Here is a 26250-nt window from a genome sequence, read left to right on the forward strand (position 1 = left end):
GTAGCAGGCCCATTTTGGCCCCTCACAGGTCCCAAACTCAGGCAGACACAATTCTGGAAAAGGGGGTTTTGTAAAGATTTATTTAATCTCCTCCCTCCCCTATCCCACAAACAAAGACCTTAAGATGAACCCAGATCCATTATAAAGTGATCTTGGAGTTCTTGTCAGTCCAGATCCAAACTCAGAAGCAGACAAGTTTTTGGAACGTGTGCAGAGCCATAACATTCCCCCGTCACTCTGTTATAGTACAGAAGATCATAAAAATGTGGGTTGTGATGGAATCAGCCTAATAGTCATACTCAGAGGCTCTGACATAGCATTTACTAATCTAAGGGGACTTAAGAAACTAGTTTTATGTTCTTATGCTTCCTCTGCTGGTTTTATTTCTAGACTCTAGAGCTAAATGCCAAGTATTGTAGTGTTTTGCTATTTCTGCAGAAATTAGAATATTTTTCTACCAAAAAGTCATACACTGACTTGAAGAAAGGGGAAAATATCAGATTTTGACCATTCATAGTATCAATTAATATTTCTTTTACTTCTTAGAAATTTTTTTATTAGTATAAACATATTAGAAACGGGAAAGCTTAAATGTAAATCTGCCAAGCATACTAATTAATGAAAAATTAAATACAAACTTTTTCATTAACTGCTAGGAGACTTATTCAAAGTGAAAAGGTAACTCTAACAAATAACAAAAACAAGGAAAGACATAGTTCAGTACAAATATGGAGATTCAAATAATTGAAAACATAATTTTTGTTTACAATGAAGACTTTCAATCAATCTAGTTTATATAAAGTGTAATAGATGGATATTTTCATCAAGAGTCTCTATTTGGCCCTGGCCGGTTTGGCTCAGTGGATAGAGCGATGGCCTGTGGACTGAAGGGTCCCAGGTTCGATTCTGGTCAGGGGCATGTCCCTTGGTTGCGGGCCCATCCCCAGTGGGGGGCGTGCAGGAGGCAGCTGATCGATGTTTCTCTCTCATCAATGTTTCTAACTCTCTATCCCTCTCCCTTCCTCTCTGTAAAAAATCAATAAAATATATATTTTTTAAAAAGAGTCTCAATTTGATGAATGCTGGGTTACATGGGTGAAAACAAGCATAATGTTTAGTTTAGCCAACTTCCAGTCATGTGATATAAGCGTTAAACCAATACTTGCAGATAATCAAACATGAGTGTAGCAAGTGCTGTGGAGCCTGGATGCCATGCATAAGCTGCATTGGGAGACAATAACAAGAGAGCCTCTCCTTGTCCAGAGAGTTAAAGAGAAGCTTTCGAGGAAGTGGTGCATAAATGACACCCTAATGAAAAAGAGGAGATCCAGGTGGTGCGAATATTCCAGGCCCCAAATGTGTGAAACAAGTGTGATGCCTGGCATGGGAAAGTGTGAACAGCTGCATGAAGTCAAATGGCCTGTGTGGAGAGCCAGGGGAGAGGAGTACAGGCTGACCTTTCAGGCAACGTTAAAAACCTCAGACATTGTTCACAGGCAGTGGGAAACCAGTGACGAAGGGTGAGCAGGGTGGTAACAGGTTCCATTTTAACAAGTCTCTGGCAGCAGTGGGTAGTGGATGGAGTGAGGACAAGAATGGATGTGAGAAGACTGTTTAGAAAGAAAGCAACTGCTGGTGTTCCTAGAAAAGGTGACCTTTGTTTGGACTTAGGGTGGCAGTGGGCGTGGAAAAAAGAGGGATTCAATTTAGGAATCTGTTTAGGAACCTGGCAGGCTCAGGGGAGACCTACACCACGGCCTTAAAAACTCAGAGGCCTAGAGTAACCACATAAGATGGTCTGAAATTAAAACATCCTAACTAAAAGCAGTGCATGGTGGGTAGTCATGTCATAGGCCAGTTTTTTTCCCTAACAAAAGTCAATCTTTGCCTTAAAAAAAAAATCTGTTTAGGAGATGCGGATTCAGTAGCACTTGGCAATTGCAGTAGGAGTGGCTCCAGGTTTCTATCTGGAGCACGTGGGTGGACAGTGATGTTATTTAATGAGACTGGGAATATTTGAGGTAGAACAGGTCTGGGAGAGAATATCGTGGTGCTTTAATCTGGACATGACCAAGAGATGCCCTGGGGGCAAGGAGACAGCTGGATGTCCATTTGTGGGTCTCAGGAGGAAGGTGTAGCTTAGAGATAGAGTACATTTAGCTTTACCAAAACACTCATCACTTCAACCTAGAGCGAAAAGGTCAACTGTTTCATTCAAGAGGCTTCATGGTCTGAGGACTTACTTAGATGACTCTGCTTTAGGCACAGTTAGCCTACATACCTTCACCTTGCATAGTGTGACTAGACGCTCAAGTGAGGCACCAGTCATGTGCTGGTGAAGAGACCAGTGAGAGTTTCTAGCCCTGATTTTTACGGCACTCCACATAGTCTAGCTTTTGTAAGATTGGTTGTAAAAGTCCCCCCCAAATTTTGTTCACTAAGCATTTTGGTAACATGTATTAGATTTTTTTAAATGTTTATACTCTTTGTCTGGTAACACATTTGGGAATCTCTTCTAACTAGTCAGAAATGTGAACAGAGTTCTATGTTTAAAAATATTCATCTTAGAAAAATTTATAAAGGTAAAAGTTGAAAAAAATCTAACAATAAGTGAGCTAAATTAAGGTATGTCTATGTGTTGGGATATTATGCAGCCATTAAAAATTACATTTAGCCCTAACCGGTTTGGCTCAGTGGATAGAGCGTCAGCCTACGGACTCAAGGGTCCCAGGTTCGATTCCGGTCAAGGGCATGTACCTTGGCTGCAGGCACATCCCCAGAAGGGGGCGTGCAGGAGGCAGCTGATCGATGTTTCTCGCTCATCGATGTTTCTAACTCTCTATCCCTCTCCCTTCCTCTCTGTAAAAAGTCAATAAAATTATTTTCTTTAAAAATTACATTTATGAGAGTATATAATAGTACAGATAAATTTTATAATGATTAAATACTTTTATTTTAAAAATAAATTTATTTATGTTAAAAATTATTCTGTAGGTCATATGGTGGAGGTCAAAGGCAGGGAGAAGCATATAATAAAACCTTGAAGGGGAGCGGAAAGGTGGAAGAAAAGATTTCTGTCATTTAAAGCATCACAAACCCTGGAAACCCACAACCATTGCAGCCCCTGGCTCTCATTCCCCTAGTTATGGGGGGCAAGGAGGATGGCCTGGGTGTGGGACTTTGCAGAGGTACATGTGCCTGCATTACTGTGGAGTGCAGGCTGGCTGAATGAAAGTGGATGCCTTCCCCTGCTGCCAAACGTGTTGGGTAGAAAGGACTGTTCATCAGGAAGCTCTGTCTGCTGATTGATGCAAGAACCCATCTGGGAAGGAAGAGACTGTTCCCAGCCACATTTCTCTCCATCGGTCTGTGCCGCTTCCATGGCTCTTAGTGCGCTGCCTTCCTGCTGGGCCCCAACTCCCAGGCTCTGCTGAATGTCTCTGTAGTGATGCTTTATTACTCTGGTTTATTTTCCTCCCATTCCTTTCTCCCATCCACTCAACAGGAGTAAACATTTATGGAGCACCTACTGTGTACCAGGCACTATGCTTGAGTACAAAGATACAGAACCTAAAGTTTATGGGAACATATTTATAATCCATTAAAGTTAGCTACAGTGGGTGAGTGTGACAATAAAACGTGCACAGAGGTGGCAAGCTCACCTAGATTAGAGAGGGGGGTTGGGAGAAAGCTTCCTGCAGGAGAGGACACCTGAGCTGCACCTTGAATGAGGAGAAAAAGGTACTTGGATGATAAAAGGTAGTACCAACACTCCAGGCAGAGGGAGTAGCCACATGTCCCTGAGTGAATGGCTCCACCAAACACAATGTGCATGTCCTTCTTGTTCTCAGAGCTAATCCCATCGTCTTATCATTGTACATTTCTGTTGGCATTAAGTCTGAGTTTTATTTGATTTGATTATATCCACAGAGCTTAGCACAGGGCCTACCATATAGAAGATGATCAATCCATGCTTTTGGAACTAACATGAAATGAATGCTGTGGTTTACAATTTATAAGCCAACCTCCAATGGACACTATGGTTAGGACATGTACATAGAGCTTGGATGGGACCCTGCAGTTATTTGTTTCCCTCAGTCTCCTTCTATTGCCTGTCTTTTAGCTTTTCCTTTCATCTTCTCCACTCTTATTAAAGAGTGATATAATACTCTGAGCCTTGGGAGGATGCTGAGTATACCCTCACTTGTTTTAGCCTAATTATCTTTTTTTTTCTCTTCCTAACTCTGTGTTATGAAGAACTCCCCTTCTCAGCTCTGGCCCTTTACAGCCTAATGCAATGTGGAAAAGTTAGAGATCGAACTTGTTTCTAAAACTTTAATTGATCTCATAATGGCTGGGAGAGCAGTATGAGATGCTCTGAGGGAACAAGCTAGTCACTGCCTGAGGGCTGGCTCAACAAAGGATACTGTCATAGAGATGGTATAGATGAGGTCTCCTGCACTATAATAATAGCTAACATTTATTGAGTGTTTCCCATGTACTGGGCACTATTCTGTGTCCTTATAATATACTAGAGGCCCAGTGCACAAAAATTTGTGTACTCGGGGTGGTCTCTCAGCCTGGTGTGTGCCCTCTCGCAGTCTGGGACCCCTCGGGAGATGACCACCTGCTGGTTTAGGCCCGCTTCCCAGGGGGATTGGGCCTAAGCTGGCAGTCAGACATCCCTCTGGCAGCCCGGGAGCCCTCGGGGGATGTCCACTTGCCAGCGGGGAGCAGGCCTAAGCTGCAGTTGGATATCCTTAGCGCTGCTGAGGAGGCAGGAGAGGCTCCCACCACAACCCCTGTACTGGCAGCCATCAGCCTGGCTTGTGGCTGAGCAGAGCTCCCCTGTGGGAGCGCACTGACCACCAGGGGGCAGCTCCTGCATTGAGCGTCTGCCCCCTGGTGGTCAGTGTGTGTCATAGTGACCAGTCATTCCCAGTCATTCTGCTGTTAGGGTCAATTTGCATATTACCCTTTTATTATATAGGATTAACTTACTTAATCTCAACAAAATTATCATCCCCGATTTACAAAGCAAACTTCTGAGGCACAAAAACATTGAATAACTTGCCCTTATCACATACTTAACAAAGACAGAGCTGGAATTTGAGCCCAGAATCTGATTCTAGAGCTTGTGTACTTAGATACCATAGCCAAGTGTCCAATTTCTTCATCATAAACTATCCACGTCCTATAGTCACCAACAAAGAAGGCCAGAGGCACTTATGGTGCAGTGTTTGTAGATGTGGATGTATGTTGGAAGAAGTTGCAAGGTATTTATCATGTGGCACTTAGTAAATTCTTTTTAAGTGTTTCCATGTTTTTTCTGATAGGATGAAAAACCTGTCTAAATCTTTAAGTCAAATAAGCCTTTCTAACCATTCTTTTTATCGATGACCACCACTATTTAAATCTGACATGCTGCCTTAGAGAGCCTGGGTTACCCATTTTATATGTAATCTTAGTCTGTCTGGGCTGCCTTCACAGACTACTATAGGCTGGGTGGCTTATGAACAAATATATTTTTTTATCACAGTTCTGAAAACTTGGGAGTCCAAGATTAATGTGCTGGCAGATTTAGTGTTTGATGGGGCCCAGGTCCTGGTCTATAGACTGCTGCCTTCTCACTCTAACCTCACTTAGCAGAAAGGAGTGAGAAAGCTGTCTGGGGTCTCTTTCATAAGGGCACTACTCTTACCATTCTTCAGGGCCCCATCCTTTTGACCTAAACACTTCCAAATATTGAGGATTAGGTTTCAACGTAAGAATTTGGGGCGGGGGACAAGCATGTTATATAGGGGAAATCATGCATTTGTCATCTTTCTCTTTTCTATCCCCTTAATCCTAGTGGCTTAACCAGTCAAGCAAGACCATCTCCAGAGCTTCTCCTTCAGATGAGCATTTCCTGACTTAAAAGGTGTGAGTAATAGAATAGATGAAGGCTATCATTTAAACAATACTGGTTAGACAGAAAAAAGAGATGTCATATGACTGTTTTATGTGCTAAAAACAAAGCAAAGAACATTCATTCATGTACTTATTCCTTCATTCAGTCGTTTGCTCATTTGTCTGAGCTTATTGAGTACTTACTTTGCAAGGTAGAATTCTAGGTCTAGGGATACTATGGTGAATAAGCCAAAACCAGCCCTCCTAGAGCTTATATTATGTTGGGGCAACAAACAATAAATAAATATATATTGTTATGCCAAGGAAAAATAAAAGGAGAGAGGTAGGAGTGGTGAAGGAAGATCTCTCTGAAGGAGGTGACATTTGAGCAAGGACTTGTGTTTAATGAGAGAATGAGCCAGTGATAATCTAGGGCAGTGGTCGGCAAACTGCAGCTCGCGAGCCACATGCGGCTCTTTGGCCCCTTGAGTGTGGCCACGAAGTTTCAATCGCACTGTACGTGCGCGCCCGCACGGACGTGGTGTTTTGTGGAAGAGCCACACTCAAGGGGCCGCAGTTTGCCGACCACTGATCTAGGGAAAGATCACAAGCAGAGGCAACAAATTGCAAAGACCAGAGCGGGAATGAATCTGGCACACTACAGGAACAGCAGGCAGGGCAGTGTGACTCGAATGGAGTGAGTAAGGCGGAGGAGGGGAAGCCCCACGACAGGAGCTAGATCATGAAAGGCCATGGACAGTGGTATGGGAACAAGAGTGATTGGAGCAAGGGGTGTCAGAATCTACTTTGTGTTCTTCAGTGATAACTTTGGGTACCGGATAGAGAGTGGACAACAGGAAGAGGAGTGGAAGCAAAGAAACCTTACAGGAGGCTATTATAATAGTCATAGGTTTGTTTTGTTTTATTTTTACTTTTCATTTTGAAATAACTTTTGACCCATATTCCCCAAATGTTAACATCTTTGAATATTACAGTATAAATATTAAAATCAGGAAATTAACATTGATACAATACTATTCTCTAATCCACAGACCTTATCCCCAGTTCTCCAGTTAACACACTAATATCCTCTTTCTGGTTTAGAATCCAACCCTGGACCACACACTGCATTTGGTTATAATGTCTTCTTAGTTATCTTTAACCTGGAACACTTCTTTAGTCTTTCCTTGTCTTTTAAGACCTTGGCATTTTTGAGTACTAGCTAGAATGCCCCTCCCTTGTAGAATGTTCCTTCATTTGAGTTTGTTTGATGTTTCCTCATGGTTAAATTCCGGTTATGCATTTTTTATAATACCCCACAAAAGTGCTTTTTAAGTAGTGCATCTTATCAGGGTGCACATGATTTGCCCTGTTACTGGTGACGATAACTTTGATCACTTGGTTAGGGTATGTGTCTGCCAGGTTTCTCCACTTTGATCACCCTTTGTAATTCACAAGTATTTTATGAAGAAATACTTTGGAACTATGTAAATATTGTTTCTTATTATATTTCTGCCCAATAACTTTAGTATCCATGGATGATTCTTACCAGAAACAAGCATGACTGTGGTGATTGCCAAATTGTTTTTCCTATTAGCATTACTCCTTCTACACTTTTTAGTTGGAATTGTACTATAAGGAAAAACTTTTACTTATTCCCTATTTCTGTATTCAATTGTTTATAGTGAAATAGACCCACAAGTTCTCACTAATTTCTGTGTGAGGACCATGTACTACCATTTATTTATTTTGTTGCTCGAATTGTCTCAAATTTGGCCATTAGGAACCTTTTCACATTGGCTCCTTTTTCACATGTCTCCATCATTTTTGGAGCACGTCTTAGTTTTTGGTACCACATAATGTTCCTGGCTCAGCTTGTACACTGCTTGCCGTAGCCCTGGGATCAGCCATCTAAGCAGCTCTTGTTCCTTCTATTAGTGACTAGTATTTAGAAGCCAAAATTTGGGTGCTGTGTGTGCTCATTGTTAATGAGATGTAATTGCTTCTAGGCTCTTTCAGTAGACAAAGCTAAAAAATACATGTGTACTCACACATCTATAATTATATATTTTTTGTGATTTCATACTGTAAGTCCAGTCAAACACAAAGAGATCATTCTAACCTACCTCCTCTTATTTATAACTCCTATTATAATAGTGACAAACTCAGCTCTCATTATCCTCAACACATTTATTTAGTTAATCCTAGAATACTCATAGAACAGTTCCAGAATTGTTAACACATAGCCCTGTGAAATACAAGCCTATTAATCAGAGTACAATCTTTGTGTACAAATCTTTTTATATTTAACCTTATTACCATTTTCCAAAGTTACTTTTATCACTTCTCCCCATGCCCTGCTTTAGTGTGGTTGTATCATTCATTTGTAGTACAGCTAGGTTTTTCTGTTTAGTGTATATTCCATTTTGGATCCACCAAACACAATCACACACGCCAAGTAGATTTTTATTATTTACTTGTTTTTGAGTATATAAAACATATACATGGTTCTGAAACTCAGAACCAAACAAAAAAATATATACTATGAAAAATGTCACTCTCCTTCATCCCTACTCCATTCCCATTCCGCAGCCTTCCCCACACACCTGCTATTAATAAAGCTCTTTAATATCTCATTTACCCTTATTTTCTTAGGTAAAAGGGAGCACGATGTAGATAATTCTTTTGCACTTTGTCTTTTTCACTTTACAGTACATTCTGGAAATCACTTTCTGTCCATCCAGGAGATCCTCACTCATTTTCAGAGCTACATAGTGCTGTGTGTAAGTGGTTTATTTTCCACTCTCTTACATGAGTATTTAGGCTGTTCCCGATATTCAGCTTTTTCAAACAGTGCTGAAATAAATACCCTTGTGCATGTATATTTTTGTATTATTTGGTGGGACTGGGGACAGTATCTTCAAGATTAATTCCTAGAAGTGAGATTGCAGGATTAGGAGCTAAGCTCATATGTAGTTTTGTTAGATGTGACCTACCCCACTTTACTGGTTTGCATTCTCATCAGCAATGTATATAAATATTGTTTTCTGCCATAGCCTTTACAACAAAATGTGTGTCATACTTATTAATTTTCCTTGTATGATAGTGGCTCATACAAAGATAGCAGTAGAGGTAATGAGAAGTGCTTAGATTCTGGATATATTTTGGAGGAAAAACGAATTCAAGAGTTTATGATGGATTGCTTTGGAGGCTAAATTCTGTTTAAATATTAGGCATCAAGATTAACAGTCTAAACTAGTAACTTATTTTCATTTGTATGACATTTATGAAGGTTTTGGTGACTCTCACCTTCCTCTTGGATTGGCCTTATTATAATAGTCCAAAAATACATGACATTGTAAAAGGCAATGCTAACTGCTCTAACAAGTCATTTTCAACATTTTAGTGCCTTAATGCAGCAGAAGTTTATTTCTTGCTCATGTAACAATCCAGTATAGGTGTTGCTAATTTACAGTTCTTTCCATGTGGTGATTCAGGCACCTAGGCTCCTCCTAGAATACATTTTCTCCCTGTCCTGGGGTCTTGGAGACCTCTAGGAGGAAGTGGGAAAGGGACATCTTAACTGCCTTGGCCTGGAAGAGATGCACATTATTTCTGCCTACTATCTGGTTTCCTGTAGGGGTTCTGTTGCTGAGAACTGGTCACATGCCACCTAGATGTAAGAGGGCCTGGTAAATGTGGTCCTTGCAGGACAGCAGCTTTCCAGGAAGTACGCTTTATATGAAAGAGGGAATGTGAAGTTAGATGGACAGTTAGCTAACTCTGCTACAGATATTTAACAAAATAAGCCATTTGGGTGCTGTGTGGGAACAAATAACATGTTTTGCAGAATGGAATGCATATCTTGAACTATTACATGGCCAAATACTGAAGGATGTTTAAAAATAAGTATAATCATGGAGTTTAATAGCAGGGAAAGAAGATGAGTTCTACAGGAGGAGGAAATATTTAGCATTGAAAGGCTAAGTAAGCATCACAGAGGAGTTGCAAGTAAGATTTATGGATTTAAAAAAATCTATATATATAAAAGCCTAAGTGACCAAACGACCAGTCGACCGGTTGCTATGACGCACAGGAGCTGCCCCCCGGTGGTCAGTGCTGCTCAGCTGACCTATGGCCGCCAGATGCAGGGCTCATGACTGGCCTCTGCAGCCCGGAGACCACAGCGGAGTGGCAGTGAACCTACTGAGAGGCAGCAGCAGCAGTGGCAGGCGCAGCAGGGCCTGGATGAGCAGGAGCGGCAGGCGGCGTTGGACTGCCGGTTTTGGCCCTATCCCTGCATGCCACACCAAGGGACCCCACCAGTGCATGGATTCGTGTTTATATATATTTGTGTTTTCATTCATCTGCTCCTTCATTCATTCAACAGACAACAATACGAGGGTCTGTCTGATGCTGGCTGTGTGCTTGGTACCAGTGTGTGTGTGTGTGTGTGTGTGTGTAAGGGGGATAGGGGGAGGAAGTGGTGAGGGAAGAGGAGGTGGGAGCTGCAGGGGGTATTTACCATATGTGTATTGGGGGGAAGTGATGTTAATTACATGGACAGAAATATATGTAAATAGAATGCTGTGCAGGTATAGGAAGAAGCTATTAAACACAATGCAATATAGTAGGTATTTTTTTCCTTTTGATCTTGGAAAAAAATCACAATTATATAAGGGAAACTTTTCTAAAAGCTTTTAAAGTTAAACACTTTATTAGAACAAATTGATAATCTAAAGAAGAAAAACATCAGATTGCAACAAATAAGCTATTTTATGTTGTTTTTAGAATATAGTATTTTTCTTTTTTAAAAAATAAAGAACCTTATAAGAAGAAAAAACAAGAACCTTACATTTTAGTATTTTTCAATAATGTAAAAGATGAGTGCTTTTCACATTCTTAATTATTTGTAGGCTTTGTGCTCACCTTATATGGAAAAAGTTAATATTATACTCAGTGCACAAGTTTGATTTATAAGGGTACTGCCAAAGAAGAAAATGTCGTGTTTTATAGCCACACCACTAGAGTAATGCAGTTTACAGAGTGGTCCTGTATAATTGATCCACTCTGATTCTCATATAATCAGATGTAGTAGGTGATGGCTAGGTGGTTGTTATCAGTAGTCACCGTATCACCATCCCCATTTTAAATAGTTGAGGAAACTGACACTTAAGGATGTAAATGATTTGCCCAGAATCTGTAAATTTAAATTTGCAATGAGAGAAAATAAAATTTAAGTTCAGATACTATACAACAATTAAAACAATATGGCTAATATTTCCAAACCATGCAATATTTTCCATTCTTCTTAGAATTATGACGATTGTTTAAAGGTCAATTAATTATCTTTTTCATTGTCTTTGGTCTTTAGAGAAATTTATTTTATGGTACATTTAAATTTTTGGAAACTGCAGCAGTTTCCAAAATTTTAAATGTACCATAAAATAAATTTGTGGAATTCTTATTCTCAGAGCCAATTATTCTCTCTTTGGGGACTTATTGTTTACTCTTTCAACAAAAACATTATTGTATGCCAGGAACTGCACAAGATCCTAACTCATTTGCATTCATATTTTATTGGTGAATAATATTGTTACTATGTGACTAATGTTCCACTGTGTCTGGTCTCTCAGGTGGGGTGACTGCTCTCTGTTGGGACCCGGTCCAGCGAGTTTTGTTCTCAGGCAGCTCTGATCACTCTGTAATCATGTGGGACATCGGTGGGAGAAAAGGAACTGCCATCGAGCTCCAAGGACACAAGTAAGGCTGTTGGTGCTTTGTAAAGAACTCTTGAGAAAAAATTCCCAGCTGAAAGCTGGAACAAAGGAGTGTGGTTCAGTCTCTATGGCAGGATCTCAGCATGGGAAGGAACAGGGTAGGAAAACAAATAATGGCCACTTTGATTTATGTCTGTGTGTAAGTATGTTTACTTATTTATACTGCATTCTATTCCATAGAGGATTTGAGAGCTCTTACAGAAACCATAAGATAAAATAATGGCAGCAAATAAAAAGAAGGTAAAAGTTAGAACCAGGGAGAATATAAGAGTAAAAATTTGAGCATGAAAGAAGAAGAGTTTAAAAGTACAAGCCATGAAGGCCTACAGAATTTCTATAATTGATGTCAAATGTGGCATCAAGATTCCTGATGGCTTAAGGAAAATATGTGAGATAATATTCTTCCTTACACAGTACCTTTTGTACTTCAAGTATTTATCAGGTTCTTCCTTAGGACAGATTTCAGGGGTCTGAGAGGAAGAGCTGAGAAAGCTTTCTTGTTTCCTTGGAGCAAGTTCTCAAATTTGGCCGGGCACAGACATCACTGAGAAATTGGTTTAAAGTAGTTTCCTGGGCCCTGTCTTTAAAGATTCTGGTCACTGGTCTGGAGCTGAGGGCATCTGGATGGTAACAGGCCTCCCATCCCAGGCAGCTCTCTGCTGGTGAACCTCAGATCACTCTCTGATTTGTCCTACACTGTACTACCCACAGTCCCTGGGGACAAAGTCTGAACATGCTTCAGAAAAGAACTTTAGATGTGCTGTGGAACTCTAATCTAAATTGTTTTTAACTTGTGAAGTTTTCCAAATGATATTGAGAGTGACTACAGACTTCCATAAACAAATCAGTAATGTCCAGTGAACTGATTGGTTTTAGCTCTTCCTATAAATCTGCTTAGAAACAGTAGTTTTAAAAGAGTCTCCTAAGTAGTTAAATCTACGGTTTAGGATTATTGAACTAATCCAATTTTGGAGGGCCCATGCACAGATAATTATTTTAGTGTTATAGCTTAGTGTTGGAGAAGTAGCTACTAAACCCTTCTTTCCCATTTTAGAGAGCAGACTGGTTGTCTGGGGCCAAAGCTGGCTTGTGGGGCCACTTGGACTTTGTCATCTGCTCATTAGAGGAATAGTTCCCTTATATTTCTCTCCAGACAAGGTGACATGCATCAAGATCCTGTAGGAGTTGACATCATCCATGTTAAGTGAAGAGAGAAATCACAGTCCTGTTTAATAATACTCCGTTATTATCTTATCTGCCAGATAATTCCTGTCACATAGGCTCTCTCAGAGAAATAAAATGCAGGTTTTGAATGAAGGTCAATATTTGTTGGACTCATTCAGATGAGCTTATAACTAGCTTTGCTTTTACACAGTGGTTGATGAAGACTGCGAGCAGTCTTGAATGACCAGTCCACAGGGTGGGAAAGTGTCACAGCGCTCCATGCCAGCATTACTGTGTGCTGAGCGCCCTGTTGGAGAGTGTTGTTGTAGGAAACTTACACCTACAGTTTGGTAAGAGGAAAAACTATAAAGTTGAGGTACAGTCTCTCAGTCCCAGAGAAAGGAAACCTAAACTAATAGGTTCTCTAGTTTCTAACAAATATAAACATGGTCTTTTAGAAAATGGAACAGATCATACTTGGAGTTTATCCTGAGAGGATCACACCCTTAGAACTCAGCGAGGCAGGTTGATGAGATTAGGAGCCACCAGTAAGAACAGCTTTAGATAGGAACAATGGCAGAAGGCCTTTGTTAGGTACTTTATTTAACTCAAGTTTAGTAATAAAGTCAACTCTATGAGGAGCTCTTAGGTCTTCACCTGAGAGGGGTTGCCTTGGTGTCAGAGAGCTAGAAATAAACTTCCTCAGCATCAGTTGGTGTCACCCTGTTGGAGTGGTTTAGTTGTGAGTGCCTGAGGGGAACCATGGGAACTGCTCAAGTAGGAGGATGGGATTCACAAAGGAGGAGGAAGAAAGAACGGGCCAGGGCATCAGGCAGGAAAGGAGAAGTCATAGGCCCGCTTTCACAGCAGCCTTTCCTTTGCCCTGAAAGTTGGCCACTGGATCAGTGTTCAGTGACTCTTGTATGTATATAATGCCTAATCCTATCTAATAAAGAGGGAATATGCTAATTGACCCTCACACTGTCGCAAAGATGACAGTGCCCACAGCCAATAAGGAGGGAATATGCTAATTGGCTTCCCCACCCTCAAAGATGCAGTTCCCACAGCCAATAAGGAGGGGATATGCTAATTGACTGCCCCACCCTCAAAGATGGTGGTGCCCACAGCCAATAAGAAGGGGATATGCTAATTGGCTTCCCCACCCTCAAAGATGCAGTTCCCACAGCCAATAAGGAGGGGATATGCTAATTGACTGCCCCACCCTCAAAGATGGCGGTGCCCACAGCCACAAGATGGCGGCGCCCAGTCCCCTAAGCCCCGCCCAGGTGGCAGGCATGCAGAAAGGCCGGGCCTGCCCCGAGCACCTGCTTCTATAGTCCCCCAGTCCCCTCAGCCCCCCAACCGCCCAGGGCCAGCCCAAGACGCGGGCAAGCCTCAGATGGGGGCTGCCAAGCCACCCAGGGCCACCCGAGGCTCAGGTAATCAGGGCCGGCCAAGGCTTGCGCTGCCGGCAGTGGCAGCAGCAGAGGTGTGATGTGGTGTTGCCTTCCCCTGGTCACCGGGTCACCTCCTGCCCCTGAGGGCTCCCGGACTGTGAGAGGGGGCAGGCCAGGCTGAGGGTTTCCCCCTCCAGTGCATGAATTTTCATGCACCGGGCCTCTAGTATTTAGTAAAGAGCTTTCAAAACACACAGGCACCCCTCCCCCAGTTTAATCTTATGATAACCGTCTGAAAGAGAAAGCAGATATTTTTTTAATCTTTATTGTTGAGAGTATTACAGATGTCCCTCTTTTTCCTCCCCATTGCCTCCCTCCACCTGGTTCCCACCCTGCCTCAGGCTTTGCCACCTTATTGTCTGTGTCCACAGGTAATGCATATATGCATATAAGATCTTTGTTTAATCTCTTCCCACCCCCCCTTCCTTCTGAGAATCGTCAGTCTGTTCCATTTCCATGCCTTTGATTTTATTTTATTCACCAGTTTATTCTGTTCATTAGATTTCTTATTCATTTATTTTGATTTTTAGATTCAGTTGTTGATAGGTATGTATTTATTGCCATTTTATTGTTACTATTTTTTATCTTTTTCTTTTTCCTTCAACATTTCATGTAATACTGGTTTGGTGGTGATGAACACCTTTAGCTTTTTCTTGTCTGTTAGGCTCTTTATCTGACCTTCAATTCTAAATGATAGCTTTGCTGGGTAGAGTAATCTTGGTTGTAGGTCCTTGCTATTTATTTATCACTCTGAATATTTCTTGCCACTCCCTTCCAGGCTGCATAGTTTCTGTTGAGAAATCAACTGACAGTCATACGGGTGCTCCCTTGTAGGTAACTAACTGCTTTCCTCCTATTTTTAAGATTCTTTTTGTCTTTTTCTCTTGGCGTTTTAATTATGATGTGTCTTGGTGTGGGCCTATTTGGTTTCCTCTTGATTGGGACTCTCTGTGCTTTTGGACTTGTAAGTCTTTCTTTAACCAGGTAGGGGAAATTTTCTGTCATTTCTTCAAATAGGTTTTCAATATCTTGCTCTCTCTCTTTGGCACCCCCATAATGCAAATGTTGGTACGCTTGAAGTTGTCCCAGAGACTCCCTATACTACCTTCATATTTTTTTTTTTTTTTGCTCTTCTGATTGTTTTTTGCTTCCTCGTATTTCAATCGTTGATTTGATTCTCGGATTCCTCTACTCTATTGTTGAATCCTTGTATATTATTCTTTATTTCAGTCAGTATGTGCTTAATTTCTGACTGGTCCTTTTTCGTGTCTTTGGCATTATCACTAAGATCCTTGAAAGTCTCACTAAGTCCCTTAAAGGTCTCATGAAGATTCTTGAGTAGCCTTATCAGAATGGTTTTGAATTCTGTATCCAATAGTTTGCTTGCTTCCATTTCTTTCATTTGTGACATGTTTCTTTGTCTCCACATTTTGGCTGCTTCCCTGTGTTTGTTTCTATGTATTACGTAGAGCTGCTATATCTCCTGGCGTTGGTAGAGTGGCCTTGTGTAGTATGTGTCCTATAGGGCTCAGTGGCTTAGCCTCCCCAGTCACCTGAGCTGAGCACTCTAGGTGAGCCCCTTTGTGGGCTGTGTGCACAGTCTTGTTGTAGTTGAGACTTGATTGCTGTTGGTGTCACTGGGAGGAATTGACCTCCAGACCAATTGGCTGTGAGGACCAGCTGGGACTACAATGGGAGAGCTGCTGTGCAGGAGACACCCCTATGGAGCAGGACTTGCTTCAATGGTGCTTTGGTGCTCACTGAGTCTTCCCCTTGAGAGTGTTGCTTACCAATGTGTAGAGTTGTAATCTGGTGTGATCTGATGCTGTCCACTTGGTGCACTGGCTCTTGGATCTCCAGGGAGGTGCAAAGTTAGCCACTGCCTGGGGCCACCCATCAGGAGCTACAGAAAGATCTGCAGATTCCTCGTATTTGTATCAGTTTTAGAAGTGCCCCAGCAAGACCAGGCTCTGAAGCAAGGCAGGCTCCTGCTAGTGCCAGGTCTTGGGCCTTTTATTGATGGATTTGGTACACAAACAAGCCCAGCTCTTGCTTGTTTGAGAGATTTTAGCAAAGTCTGAAGCCTGAGCAAGGACAGACCATTCATATGCAAAAGCTGCTGCACACAGGTTGGGTGGGGCTGCAAATTGGATAAGGTGGGGTCTCAGGGAATCACCAGGGTGGAGCAAATAGATGTGGCTGCTAGTCATCCCTATTACCGGGAGCTCCCAGCACAGGAACAATGACCCTGCAAGCACCTGCATCTGGGAGAAAGCTGGCATCTGAGTTCCTGCTCAGATGCCAGACAATCCAGTTCCTCTTTGTATGTGTCTGGGTCACCCAGAGCCTTGCCCTGGCTCTGGAGCTTAGTGGAAGCCGAACCTTGTAAGTTCAGTTCGTGTACCAGCTCTTTAAGAGGAACAGCTGAGTTTTCAGCAGCCTCCTTGTCACTGAGCCCCGATTCCTGCTGGTTTTTATAGCCCATAGTTATGGGGACTTCTTTTCCCAGCTTTGGGACTGGGGGTCTGGTGTGGAGCTGGGACCCATTGCTCCTCACAGGGGGCCTCTGCAGAGACAATCTTCCTTTCAATTAAAAAAGTGGCACACTGAGATGCTGGTCCAGCCCGTTCTGTGCCTCCGCCCCTCCTACTACTCTCAGTGTGCTTTCTTCTTTACTTCCCTAGTTATAAGACTTCCATTCAGCTAGATTTCAGGCGATTCTGGATGATGTTTGTTCCGCATTTTAGTTGTAATTTTGATGTGCTTGTGGGAGGCAGCGAGTACCCGCATTTACCTATGCCACCATCTTGGTTTCTCTCCCCAGATATCATTGTTTAGATAAGAATACTGAGCTACCATCCACAAAGACTCACTGGCAGCTTAAGTCTCCCATACCTTAGTGCAGTTTGAACTAAGGAAGCTATTCAGAACCTTCTTTGTATTCAGCACTGCACTAGGCACCAGAGATAGAAAACTAAAGATTGAATAACACATGGTCCCCACCATGCCATATGATGTTTTCTCTTTTATAATTTAGAGGCCAAAGAGTTTCTGCGTAGGGCCCAAGGCTGCCCTTTTTTCTGTCCTGCACTCACTCATTTTTCCACCTTCCCCAGGGTGACTAGGGGTAGTCAGAGTTCCAAATCAGGGACTGAATTGGTCAGCTGGGGAACTGGAGAGAGCAGATCATACCAGAGCTTCCCGTCCCTCGCGGTGAGGAGACTGCCTTCCCCCTTCTGGAAATGTCCAACCGTAGGGTGGAGGACAGCTTCACATGGCTTTGTCCCAGGTTCTATAGCTTCATACCATCCTTCAGCAGCAGAAATACAACATTTTGGTAACTAGTTTGATTTTGTGGGTAAGCACCCCATCAAAACAGAGAGAGCTTTAACACTAGAGTAACTGATTGATGACAGCAAAAATGTTTCCAAGTCCAAGGGGGGAGAAGGCTAAAAAAGTATGCTTCTATATAAATTTTTCTCCAATGCAAGCATTTTGATATTTTTCTTCCCTGCAACAAAGGGAACATGATTATGTGCTAGCTCTGGAGAGGGAAAGGCAAAGGAAAAGGTCCAGTTTTAGGGGCCAGTTATGTTTTTCAAGTCTCAGTTAACAGTTGGATGGATATTATCGAAGCATAAAACTGGACATTTATTGCCCCATGCCCACCTTGTCAAATCCAATAATGGTATGAGGACTTTTTATTTTTTTAAACATATCTTTATTGATTTCAGAGAGGAAGGGAGAGGAAGAGGGAGAGATAGAAACATCAATGATGAGAAAGAACCATTGATCGCTGCCTCTTGCACTCACCCTACTGGGGATCGAATCCGCACCAGGCATGTGCCCTTGACCAGAATCAAACCTGGGACCCTTCAGTCCCGCAGGCCAGCGCTCTATCCACTGAGCCAAACTAGCTAGGGCACAAGGGCTTTTTAGATCCTTTTTTATTCTTAGATAATATCATTCCATGATCAACTTTAGGACCATAATTTTTCTTATAACAATGTTTTCCTAGGCTCCTAAAGACTTTTTGGCAATTTAATTTAATGTTAACTTGATTTAAAGTACAGATAAAAAGTCTGTGTGGTCCCTTGTGATGGGTCCCTTCTTGGGATCTACAGGTTGCCTGAGGCTTGGTCACAGCCATGACCCTTGGCACTCATGGCTTCTGTATTTGCTTCTTAGTCTCACAACCACAGCTGTAGGTTTCTCTCTTCCTGCTCACTTACCATGTGTATGACTTTTATTATAAGCATCCTCAAAGTCCCCCATGCTATTAAGGGATGGAAGAGGGCCTAAGTTGACATTTGGGCAGATGTTAGCCTGTGCCTGAAAATCTGTTTCTGTGAATAGGATAATGGCTTCTTTTCCCTTCTGCTTAAGAAGCTTCAGACACAGGACCAGCTTCATTGGTTCTGCAACCTATGTAGCCACACAAGGCCCCATGCTTAGAAGGTCCTCACACTTGTTTTAATGCTCTGCTGTCACTATATTGTAATTCTCAAATTTTTAACAAGGGGCCCTGTATTTTCATTTTGCAGTGGGCCCCCCAAATTATGTAGCTGGGCCTGATCAGATATATGTTACCTCTAGGGCTGGTGAGAAAGGAAATGAAGCCATCCCACTGAGTAGAGTCTTTGTGATGGCAGATACTGGTGGCTGTGGAAAGTGGGGTTTTTATGCAGATGTAAGATCATTGGCATTGCAGCACTCAACCATGAAATAATAACCAGTTTTGAAATGCTTTCTAGTATAAATGCTACCGTGATGTCAGATGAAACATAAATGCAAGAAGAAGATATAGTTTATTCTTTATAACCATTAATCTGTGAACCTGGGGATGTTCTCTCACCTTGTTTTTGCACTGTTGGTGGGCATAGAAACAGTACACCACTTTGGAGAACAGTATAGCAGTCACTTAAAAATTAAATGCATCTGCCATGTAATCCAGCCATTCTGGAACCATCCTATGTATCTGTCCATTCAAAGACTTGTACTTCAAAGAACATGGTTTTATTTTTTGTAATCACTTCAACCTGGAAACAGCTCAAATATCCATCAATTAAAAAATGGATAAATAATGAATAAAATACAACTCAAAAAAACTGTTGATACACCAAACAAGAAAAATAAATCTTAAATTACACTGAGTAAAAGAAACCAAACATTTGTTTAAAACCCATACTATATAATTCTGTTTTTGTAAAACTCTAGAAAATGCAAACTAATCTGTAGTGACAGTGTTTGCCTGGGGGACGGCTGGGGAAAGTTGGGTGGGAGAGATTACAAAAGGACAAAAGAATACCTCTGGGGTGATAAATCACAGCCTTGCTTGTAGTGACAGTTTCATGGATCAGTTGTACATTTTATGTATGTGCAGCTTATAGTATGTCATGCATTTCTTAATAAAGCTACTAAAAAACATTTTAAAATGTAGAATAAAAATTCCTCACCTAATCACCACCAAAAATAAAGTGTATATACTATTGTATTTTTTTATTTGAAACTGTCAGCCTCAACAACCCATTTTAATGATAATAATTAACCAAAGAACTAACCTGTATTTCCTCAGGAGGATGTAAGATAATTAAGAACTGTCTATCATACGCAGGCATTTTAGCAGACTAACAAAACTCACAAACACATATAACAAATTTCTACTGCGACACACACATCAGTTTTCATCCCCTTAAAGTGGCAAAAATGAACCCATTCATTGACATGAAGCACATAGCCAGTCTGTAGAAAAATAAGAAACAAATACATATAAACTTAATATGCTTTGTAATCAAAGTTTCAGTATTCTAACTTGGAAATTATATAGCTAGGTTGGTGTCCAATGATTATCAAATGGTTAGCTCAAGTTATTAGTCTTTTTTAAGTTACTTAAAGATCTTGGAATTATCTCTAAGTTGATATGCTATAAAATATAATTGCTATTTATATAAAAAGTTTGTCAGAAAAAGTATTCCATTTAATTGAACACAAATGTATATTTTTTATAATCTTAAACATACAAGCATAATATTAGCTTATTTGGCCCATTATCCTATATAAATTTAGGAGAAATCAACTCAAATAAAATAAAATGTACAGTTACATTATACTTAACACTGATAAATCAGAGAAAGACAGCTGTGCTTAAAACTTATCATACTAATCTCATTTGCCAAAGAGTCACCTTAATTTTGTGAACTTAAATTCTAAAATTTTTATTGAGTTAAATAACATTTTCTATAAAATTATTTTTATGTCTAGTAAATTTAAAGTTGTAGGGGTTCAATTTTCTTATTTTCTGTGAAATTTAGGAATATTCCGTTTGTAAGTACTTGCAATCTTTATTAACCAAACAGAACATGTTTTATAATTTAAAATGTGCTATAATCTAATTTATTGATACACTCTGGAAATAGGAAAATGTTCCATATACTACAAAAGATAAAAGCCTTGCCGTTGAACTTCGACCTATGAACCAGAGGTCAGGGTTCAATTCCCAGTCAGGGCACATGCCCAGGCTGTGGGCTCGATCCCCAGTAGGGGGCGTGTAGAAGGCAGCTGATCAATGATTCTCTGTCATCATTGATGTTTCTATCTCTCTCTTCCTCCTCCTTCCTCTTTGAAATCAATAAGAATATATATTAGCTAGAGGCCTGGTGCACAGATTTGTGCATCGGTGGGATCCCTCGGCCTGGCCTGCGCCCTCTCGCAATCCGGGACCCCTCAGGGGATGTTGGAGAGCTGGTTTTGGCCCGATCCCCACAGGCCAGGCCAAGGGATCTCACCAGTGCACGAATCTGTGCACCAGGCCTCTAGTATGCATATAAGATCTTTGGTTAATCTCTTCCCTCTGAGATTCATCAATCTGTTCCATGTTTCCATGCCTGTGCATTGAGCATCTGCCCCCTGGTGGTCATTGCACATCATAGCTACTGGACGGTCAGATGGTCACTTAGGCTTTTATATAGAGAGACTAAAAAGATACAGGTTTTTCTGAATTGTAGGCACAAACACATAGAGCTTAATAGCTTCAGTTCTACAGCTTCAGCCGTGGGTCAAAAGTAAACACAAAACATCACCAGTCCATATTTCAAAGTGCTGCTCTTCTTCCCAGGGGGCACAGAATTCTTAATTGATTTGAACTCAAGATAGAACAGTATTCAAACAAAAATGACCAAGAACTCAGATTCCCTGCTCTCTCCCACCCAACAGAAATTATATCTCTAGGATTTTTTGTTAGTTATCATCAGCTTGTCAGACCATAAAACTGAATTCTCCATCATGGCTGCCACCAAGAGGGAATGATTTATCAACCATGCATGGACTAGAAAGAAAAATAAACACAAGTCAGTAAAGAGGGAATAAAAACTAGAGAAATAGAGTCAGTGTAGCTTGAGTCTAATGCTGCTGAGGATTCACTCTGAGAGCCAAGAAATGACTTACCTGTGAAAGCCACCCGTGGCGTGCTGCTCACCCCAGACAACACGGTTCATCTGGCTCTGTCGGGTTAAATCTGTATCGATAACCTCCAAAACTCTTAAAAGATACCTTTTTTAAAATTAAATCTTTATTGTTGAAAACATTACATATGTCCCTCTTTACCCCCATTGACCCCTTCTAGCCGGCCCCTTACCCCAGGTGTTCACCACCCTATTGTGTGTGTCCATGGGTTATGCATATATGCATACAAGTTTTTTCGTTGATCACTTCCCACCCATCCACCTTCCCCCGCCTTCCCTCTGAGATTCTGCAGTCTGTTCTATGCTTCTATGTCTCTGAATATATTTTGTTCATTAGTTTATTTTGTTCATTAGGTTCCACATATGAGTGAGATCATGTGATACTTGTATTTCCCTGACTGGCTTATTTCATTTAGCATAATACTCTCCAGGTCCCTCCATGCTGTCTCAAAGGGTAAGAGATCCTTTTCTTTTTTTATTTTATTACAACTGCATAGTATTCCCTGGTGTAAATGTACCATAGCTTTTTTATCCACTCATCTACTGATGGGCACTTGGGCTGTTTCTAGATCTTAGCTATTATAAATTGTGCTGCTGTGAACATTGGGGTGCATACATTCTTTCTGATTTGTGTTTCAGATTTCTTAGGCTATATTCCTAGAAGTGGGATCACTAGGTCAAATGGCAATTCCATATTTAATTTTTTGTGGAAATGCCATACTGTTTTCCATAGTGGCTGCACCAGTCTACATTTCCACCATCAGTGTGCTAGGGTTCCCTTTACTCCATAGACTCACCAGCAGTTGTTGTTTGTTGATTTGTTGATGGTAGCCATTCTGACAGGTGTGAGATGATACCTCATTGTGGTTTTAATTTGCATCTCTTGGATGATTAGTGACTTTGAGCATTTTTTCATATGTCTCTTGGCCAGCTGTACGTCCACTTTGGAGGAGTGTCTATTTAGGTCCTTTGCCCATTTTTAATTGGATTGTTTGTCTTCCTTTTGTTAAGTTGTATGAGTTCCTTATATATTTTGGTTATATAAAAGATACCTTTTTAGAAAGGAAATCATGACTCTTGAACAAGTATAACATGAACACGTGCACATAATTGTTTATTTAATCATTTAGGGAAAGAACCAGTAATATGTTACAGCCAATTTAACAATCAGTTTTTCTCCTTCCATGTAACAAAGATTGGCTGGCCTCAGGATCTTAAATAAGCATTCTGACTTTTAACCTTGAGTGCCCTTCCACAGTTGGCATATTGACACTTCCAGCCCGTTTCTAAGGTCTGCACTTGGGGCTTAGCAGTGAGTGTGCTCATTCCCTGACTGCTGAGCTTCCTTCCCTCTGGGCTTTCACTTGCTCTCCTGCATTGAGGCTACCTCTTGTTTTCTTTCACAGTGACAAAATCCAGGCCCTCTCCTATGCACAGCACACGCGGCAGCTCATCTCATGTGGCAGTGATGGTGGCATAGTCATCTGGAACATGGACGTGGAGAGGCAGGAGGTAGGTGCACAGCTGCTGGTCTGGGCTCTGCCATTCTTGGCTATGCTGAAAAACAACTCAGCTGGCCCTCCTGCTCATTTCTTATTTCTTTTACAATTAAGCCTTGAAATAAGACATGATATGTTAGAGGAAAAACATTTTGGTAGAATAGGAGTTTCTGTTTTTTTGCCTCTCACAAATTGGCATTTAACATTTAAGTGATGGAGATTTCATAAGAATTTAGACCGAGAGTAAGCTGTGTAGACTTTAAATTTGTTGCAACATTCACAACAAAATTTCAGGTGAGAAAAAGGAACCTTCTCTTTTCAGGTGATTAGTCCTTGGGTATAAAGTGCCCTATGAAAACAGAAAACTCATGTATTTTATGTATTGATAGAAATGATCACTCGTGTGTGAGAAATGGTATTTGATGAGGTAACATTCTTTAATTATTAATAGAAATATTCAAAATTATTATTTTATGCTTCTTTATGAGTCATCTCCTAAATAGTTCTCCAGATATAAATATATACTTTGACAGTTTCAGCATATATTACTAAGTTTTACCTTTCTTTTTCACCTTTGAGTGTCTTAACAAGTGATATGTTTACTGAATATCCCCTTTGACAAGTACATTGAAGGTAACTATATATTCTCCTTTCCCTAGAATGATGGTGGGTAAACTTTCCCATTGGCATTGTATGCTTTTCCAGTTTCAGAAAAGCAACACTTTAAAAAAAGACAAAAGCAATTTCCCAACTTCCTTCCCTGCCCTCATCCAATCTCATTTCAAGAGAATGTTACCCACAATCTAATGCCTTTCAAATGTCAGTAATTAAATGTTTCAGAAGATTAAAACTTGATTTGCTGAAACCATAAATCCACAGGAGTTCCATTAGTAACTAATTAAAATGGTCATTATTGTTAGGAAGTAGGGAATTATAGAATATTGCTTTTCAAAGTACCCTTTGGCCCCATCAGTATAAAGGCATGGAAATCAATGCCTTGTGTGCTAGCCATGCTGCCAGGCTGTCCATTGGAGCGTGGTTCTACATGGGAGCTGCTGCAGGTGAGGCACAATCACAGCCAGTCTGCCCGGCCTCTTCCCTGGCCTGACTGGCCTGACCTGGGAGGAGAGGACCAGTGGGCTCCTTCCCCTCAGTGCACTGTGTGAGGGAGAAGCGTTTCTCTACCCTCACGGTCTTTCAGCTGGTCTAAGTTTCAAATAGACATGGAACGGATTAACAAGATAAAATAACCGAATATAACACATACATATGTATGGGAACTCCACATATGTGAGAGAGTCAGAGAACTTACATACATGAGAGATTCAAAGACAGAGAGGGAAAATGACGTAATAATCATATTCTAAGCTAGGAATCACCTTGGGGTTTCAGAAGGAAGGAAGATCATTGTAGGACAGTAAGAAGAGCATGTTCAGTAATTAGACGTTTGCCCTGCCCTATAGATATTCTTTAAGGGACAGATAAAAGTTTATGTTGACCTTGCAGGGTCTCAGGTGCCTTTAGCTCAAAAGAATCCCAATACCATCAAGGCACATCTTGTTGTGAGGGGCAACTCATTCTGAACAGCAGGCAGGCTCTACCCATGATGGGCAAAGGCCCAAAGGAGGATAATGAAACCAGGTGGCTGGTGGGCAGTCCTTAGAGCCATCTTGCTTAAAATTATGCCTTTTGACATCCAGATATATGAGCACTCGGTACTTGTTGACTATTTTAAATCTTACTGAGTGATTCAGAACTCTAAATGAGCAGTAGAGATGGTTCCATCCATTTTTTTTGCAAGTGTCATATAAACAGAAATCCCGAGATGTATCTGTGGAGCACCTTCCTTGTATGGCAAGTGCTGTGCAGTGCTCACCTGGGGAGGTCTGAGACTGTGATGAGGCAGTCCCTGCCCTGCAGCGCTGGCAGGCTTTCTAGAAGAAAAGACATGTGAGAGAAAACTTAAGGAAACTATGAAATGGTACAAATGAATTAATTGCAGTAGATGTAAGATAGGGCATTAGTTCTGGATATTTAGGAAGAAATGTTACTATTGTCATCTGATAGTCTCAGAGAAGGGTGTGTGGAAGGACATAGTTCTAAAAGATTGATGGGGTCTGAACGTGCTCTGCCCAGGACAAGAAACAGCAAGAATAAAGACCAGATGAACATGAGCCATGGCACATGGAGCATTGGTGCGCATGCGCAGGGGAAGCCAGCAGAAACGAAAGGCTAGCTGGGGGGTGGGGCAGACGGTGAAGACATCAAGTGGCTGATCGCATTGGGTTGATATCCCTTAGGTTAATAACATCCATTTTTTTTAACATTTTATCATTTTTTCAAAGTGTATGTAATAAAGTACACTTCGTAGAAAATTACAGAGTGCTCACTAACAAATAGAATGTAGTTACTCATGATATATCCCCTGAAATATACACCCAGAAATATCACACTTAACAGGCAAGTATTCTTCCTTACACTTTTCTCTACATATACACATATGGAAGGTTTTTTTAACAAAAAATGAGATTGAATTATACTACACATCACATGGTGATTTAATTTTTTTCCCTTACCCGATACTTACTCCCAACTCCCTCCTCATTCATAGACACCACTGTGATGCATTTGATATGCGTCCTAAACCTTGCATGCTTCCTTGTAAAAGATGCAGTGATGTGTGTATGTTAAAGTTTTCTGTAAATCTTCCTGCATCAGAACTGTTCTAAAAAATCACAACATAGGTATGGCTTTTAGGTGTAAAATGTCTTTAGCTAAAACCTTTGTATTATTGTCTTAAATCTGGCTTTAAATTGACTAAGACATGAAAATTACGAAGCGACTTAAGGCTTACTTTCTTCGGTTTTGGCTCAGTTGGTTGGCTGTCATCCTGTGCACCGGGAAGTTGCTTGTTCGATTGATTCCTGGTCAGAGCACATGCCTGGGTTTTGGACTTGATCCCCGGTGGGGAGTGGGGATGTTTGGCTCTTACATCAGTGTT

At 41.1% G+C, this 26250-nt stretch overlaps 1 protein-coding gene across 4 annotated transcripts in view; it reads left to right on the forward strand.

Annotated features, from left to right (window-relative positions):
* WDFY2 (WD repeat and FYVE domain containing 2) overlaps positions 1-26250 on the forward strand; it is a 207638-nt gene that overhangs the window by 173161 nt on the left and 8227 nt on the right. For all 4 annotated transcript variants that reach the window (XM_014548300.1, XM_014548297.1, XM_005876935.2 and 1 more), the window contains exons 7-8: positions 11526-11652; positions 23157-23262. In XM_014548300.1, the coding sequence (XP_014403786.1) occupies positions 11526-11652; positions 23157-23262 (233 nt within the window). The remainder of the gene's footprint in view (positions 1-11525; positions 11653-23156; positions 23263-26250) is intronic.

Source organism: Myotis brandtii, unplaced genomic scaffold, assembly GCF_000412655.1.
Source record: "Myotis brandtii unplaced genomic scaffold, ASM41265v1 scaffold500, whole genome shotgun sequence".
Classification (NCBI taxonomy): Eukaryota; Metazoa; Chordata; class Mammalia; order Chiroptera; family Vespertilionidae; genus Myotis; species Myotis brandtii.